Below are 4,299 nucleotides of genomic sequence, written 5' to 3' on the forward strand. Positions count from 1 at the left end.
TCCAAGGAACATTTTCCGTACGAGGGGTATGAATGACACGGTCAAAGTTGTCAAGTGAACCTAAAAAAAAGTTGTTAAGTGGGCCGACCCAGTAACCGACTTGTACTTACGTCTCGCACGAGCGATGTATATTGGCTATTCTAAAAAAAAGCGATGTATATTGCATTATTATTGCCTCCCTGCCCTTAACCCTACCACACCAGAGCGGCGGAACCCCAATCCCCCAGTAGCCATGTCGACAACCGCTGCCGGCGGCAAGCCATCGCGGTCCGCCTCCGCCCTTGTCGCCGACACGGCGACCGGATCCCACCACTTCACGATCGACCTCTACTCGCGCACCAAGGGCATCCCCACAGGCGAGTCCCTCAAGTCCTGCCCTTTCACCGTGGGAGGCCACCGCTGGCTCGTCCTCTACTACCCCAATGGCGACCAGGCGGAGAACGCGGGCTACATATCCCTCCGCCTCGTCCTCGCGGAAAACACCTCCAGGACGGTGAGGGCGGCACCAGTTCCGCTTCGCCGGCGAGGCGGAGAATCAGGCGCTGCCGTTGGCGGCGGAGCCGCTGAACAACTTCGCCGGCCTGGCGAGCTGGGGGAACTCCAAGTTCATCCGAGCGGAGGCCCTGGAGAAATCGAAACATCTCAGGGGGGACTCCTTCGCCGTCCGGTGCGACCTCATCGTCGTCAGCGACTTCCGCGCGGTGGAGACGCCTGAGCCCGCCCCTCCGACATTCGTCACCGTTCCCCATCCGACCTTCACATGCACCTGGGTAACCTTCTCCTCGCAGAGAAGGGCGCCGACGTGGTGTTCGAGGCCGGAGGCGAGACCTTCGCGGCGCACCGCTGCCTGATCGCAGCCCGGTCGCCGGTGTTCAGTGCGGAGCTCTTTGGCGAGATGAAGGAGAGCGTCGACACGACGGCTGTCGTCAAAATAGATGACATGGATGCGCAGGTGTTCAAGGCATTGCTCTATTTTGTGTACACCGACACCTTGCCGGAGATGAAGAGGGAGGAAGCAGGGGAAGACGCCATGTCTCAACATCTGCTGGTCGCAGCCGACAGGTATAACTTGGACAGGCTAAAGCTGATCTGCGAAGACAAACTTTGCAGGTGCATCCAAGTGAGCACTGTGGCCACAATCTTGGTGTTAGCTGAGCAACACCACTGCGGTGGACTGAAGAAGGCATGCTTCGATTTTCTCAGTTCTCAGGCGAATCTGAAGGCGGCCATGGCCAGTGACGGCTTTGAGCATCTGAGCCAAAGCTGCCCCGCTATCATGAAGGAGTTGATCTCTATGCTCAGCGCCTTTGCTCCGTGATGCTTACCTAGTGTTCCACGAATGGTGGTTGGTCTTCCCAGGATTTCTGTCATCAAGTAGTTTTAGCAATGGCAGTTCTTGTTATCTAGACTTTAGGCTATCAGGTAAGACTGCATCTATTCTAGGGATGATCTAAAGTAGTCTCATTTTGTCTGTTCTGTTAGCTGATGGCATCTCTAAAACTCTCACAGTTAGTCATGGATATCTTTGCTCTACTCAGCTAGCTTGGTTGGTAGAATCTCCGGTTGGACTGCAAATTTGCTAGGCCATCTTTTTACATACAAGTCATTTTTAGTACTGTAATGCTCACTGCTCAGCGTCAACAATGCTACTCTCTGCTTTCTATAGCTGCATCTATGCTTGGTTGGTGCAAAAGCATGACCAGTGCTTTTCTATAACCTAGTCAGTTAATTTGGAATGACTTCGCTATCAGACAGATAGTTCATTACTACTCTTCGGTGCAAAAGAGTATTTTGCATGGTATGCTTTGGATGAGTAATGCAAGATAATTCTTGCTTTATCTGCTTTTATCTCTGGTCAAGTACATACAGTAGTAGCTAGAGAACTGCTGGCAGCATTAAGGGACACTACATAGAAAGAAAGAATGAAATACATGTAGTAATTTGATGAACAGTTAGGTCACAAGTTATGTGGCTCAAATTTGCTGGTCCCTGAATTTTTGCTGAGCGCCTGTCTTGCTCACTGCATCGCTGCTTGTATATTTCCTCTGTTTATTCATCTTTTGTATGGTGCTGGTCGCTGTTCGCTCAGCATCCTTGGGTTAATTGTGATCCATAGAAAGTTCTGTTCGTGCAGCAAGTCCATGCGTGTTTTTGTTCGTATTTTTTGGTTGACAAACAAATTTTTTTGTTCGACGAATATGTCTTTTTGGCTTGTTGGAGCTGACACGTTTTTTTAGTAGGTCAATAAAAAACATACTATTCTCTCCGTTAGTGATCTAATATAAAAGGTCTTATATTAGTTTAGAGAGGTAGTACTCATTTCTTGAAAGAAAAGATGGAGTTTTTGCCGAACAGTCAAACTATGGATCCTGTGTAAGTCACCATCTTCAGGGGCGATCTGTTGTTCTTTAGACAAAACTACTTGTTTCCATCTCAGCTTTAGTGTGTTTATGTTGGCCGCCCGTCCGTGTACCTGTAGTTTCAGGTTGTTTGTTCGGCCACTCAGCATCAGCATTGGGCTTCTCGATCTCTATTTCTCTACTCTAGTTATATATATATATATAAAGACCACGCTGTTGAAATTTAATAAGGTTTGAAAAGAACAGGAAGATCCTTTGTTCATGCCAAGAGGCAGATGGCTCCTGGCTTGCTGAATCTTCACCGTGACGCTGGCTGTAGCTTCATGGAAAACTGACGAATTTCTTTATTGGATCATGTTGAAGAAACACTGCATGTCCCATTAACATAGCCATCATCACAGATTCACAACCTGTTAGCAACGCTGGTGCGTATCACAGCCTTAATTTTCCTGCATAAACGGGGCCACGGTACTCCACTCCAGCCGTGCCATCACGACACGGATGTGTATGAATACGAATCATTCATTATGATACGATGCAAACAGCAAGCAAAAGTTGACATTCCATTCCATGCCAGGTTGCGAACCAGGACACGGCCACGACTCGTAGTTCTCCAGAAACTTCACAAAGCTACGCTGCACTACTCAGTACTCGCCACCTCACATCAAGGTGACAGCAGCAGCACACACAGGCCAGGCCGCCGCTGCCGCACCGATTATTATTATTATTCAGGAAAAACAAAGCAAAAAAAAGGCCTTCAGGAAACAGAGGACGAACCGAGCCGACGACGACTCGACGATAGCCGTGGCGAGAGCGGAGGGGGGTCGCGATTCAGGCCTCAGAGCGCCTTGAGCATGTCCTCGGCGCTGCTGTTGGTGAAGGCGCCGCCCTCCTCGAGGTTGAGCACCTTGACCACGCCGTCGTCGGCCAGCAGCGCGTAGCGGCGCGACCGGACGCCGAGCCCCACCGGCTTGTCCGACAGGTCCAGCTCCACGCCCATGGCGCGCGTCAGCTCCCCGTTTCCGTCCGACAGGAGCAGCACCTCGTCGCCGACGCCGAGGCTCTCCTTCCACGCGCGCATCACGAACGCGTCGTTGACGGAGACGCAGGCCACGGTGTCCACCCCCTTGGCGCGCAGCTCCCCGGCCCTGGCCACGAACCCCGGGAGGTGCTTCTGGGTGCAGGTGGGCGTGAAGGCGCCCGGGACCGCGAACAGGACCACCTTCTTGCCCGCGGTGAGGTCGCGGACCGTCACCGTCTTCAGCTCGCCGTCGGGGGCGTCGAAGTAGGAGAGCGTCGCTTCGGGGAGCCGGTCGCCGACCGCGATGGCCGTTGTGGCGGCCGGGGACGCGGTCGCGGAGAGGGCCCGCGTCGCCGCACGGGGCAGGGGCCCGGCGCGGAGGGACCCCGCGGGCGCGAGACGGCGGGAGGCGAAGGAGAGGGAGGAGGAGGGGCCGCGCGAGAGGAGGGCGCGCCTGGCCCCCGCGGCGGCGGCGGTGGCCGAGAGGGTGGCGAGGGCGGAGGTGGCCATGGAGGGAGGCTAGGTGTTCGAGGAAATGCGCTGTCTGTTGTTTGACTTCGGGGCGAGCGAGCCTAGGGTGGGGGATTTGGGGAGCGATCCCGACTCCGAGCGGCGGGAGCTGGCCCTATGTGGGGGGAATGGGGGTGGGTGGAGAAAGCACGGCGGCGCGAGGTGCCTTTTGCCTTTTGCGTTGCTTGGGCTGGGCAGGAGCTATTTCTCTTTCAGGAGAACGTTCATCTGTCATTTTCTATTTTATAATAATAACAAAAACAGTATAAATAGACAAAATATGGAGGGTGAGGATTGTTTGTTCAAAATGGTAGAGCTTATTTCGTGAATTTGTACAAAGACAGGGTGAAGGCATTTCGAACGGCAAACATCAGGTGGATGCCCGACGGAGGGGAAAGGTTGTAGGTG

General features: G+C 53.5%; 1 protein-coding gene and 1 pseudogene across 1 annotated transcript; one reads left to right on the forward strand and one right to left on the reverse strand.

Moving 5' to 3' along the window:
* The first annotated feature begins 219 nt into the window (after window positions 1-219).
* Window positions 220-1,533, forward strand: LOC119328329 (annotated as a pseudogene).
* A 1,331-nt stretch (window positions 1,534-2,864) lies between these two features.
* LOC119330074 (peroxiredoxin-2E-1, chloroplastic-like) lies at window positions 2,865-4,039 on the reverse strand. The gene has a single exon (XM_037603186.1). The coding sequence runs from the start codon at window positions 3,889-3,891 to the stop codon at window positions 3,199-3,201; it is 693 nt and encodes a 230-aa protein (XP_037459083.1). The 5' UTR covers window positions 3,892-4,039; the 3' UTR covers window positions 2,865-3,198.
* Between the last annotated feature and the right edge of the window lie 260 nt (window positions 4,040-4,299).

This window comes from Triticum dicoccoides, chromosome 7A, assembly GCF_002162155.2.
Source record: "Triticum dicoccoides isolate Atlit2015 ecotype Zavitan chromosome 7A, WEW_v2.0, whole genome shotgun sequence".
Taxonomy (NCBI): domain Eukaryota; kingdom Viridiplantae; phylum Streptophyta; class Magnoliopsida; order Poales; family Poaceae; genus Triticum; species Triticum dicoccoides.

What these genes read in the sequence shown, in the direction of transcription:
- LOC119330074 (XM_037603186.1), bottom strand. Translation starts at nt 3,891, where the DNA reads ATGGCCACCTCCGCCCTCGCCACCCTCTCGGCCACCGCCGCCGCCGCG.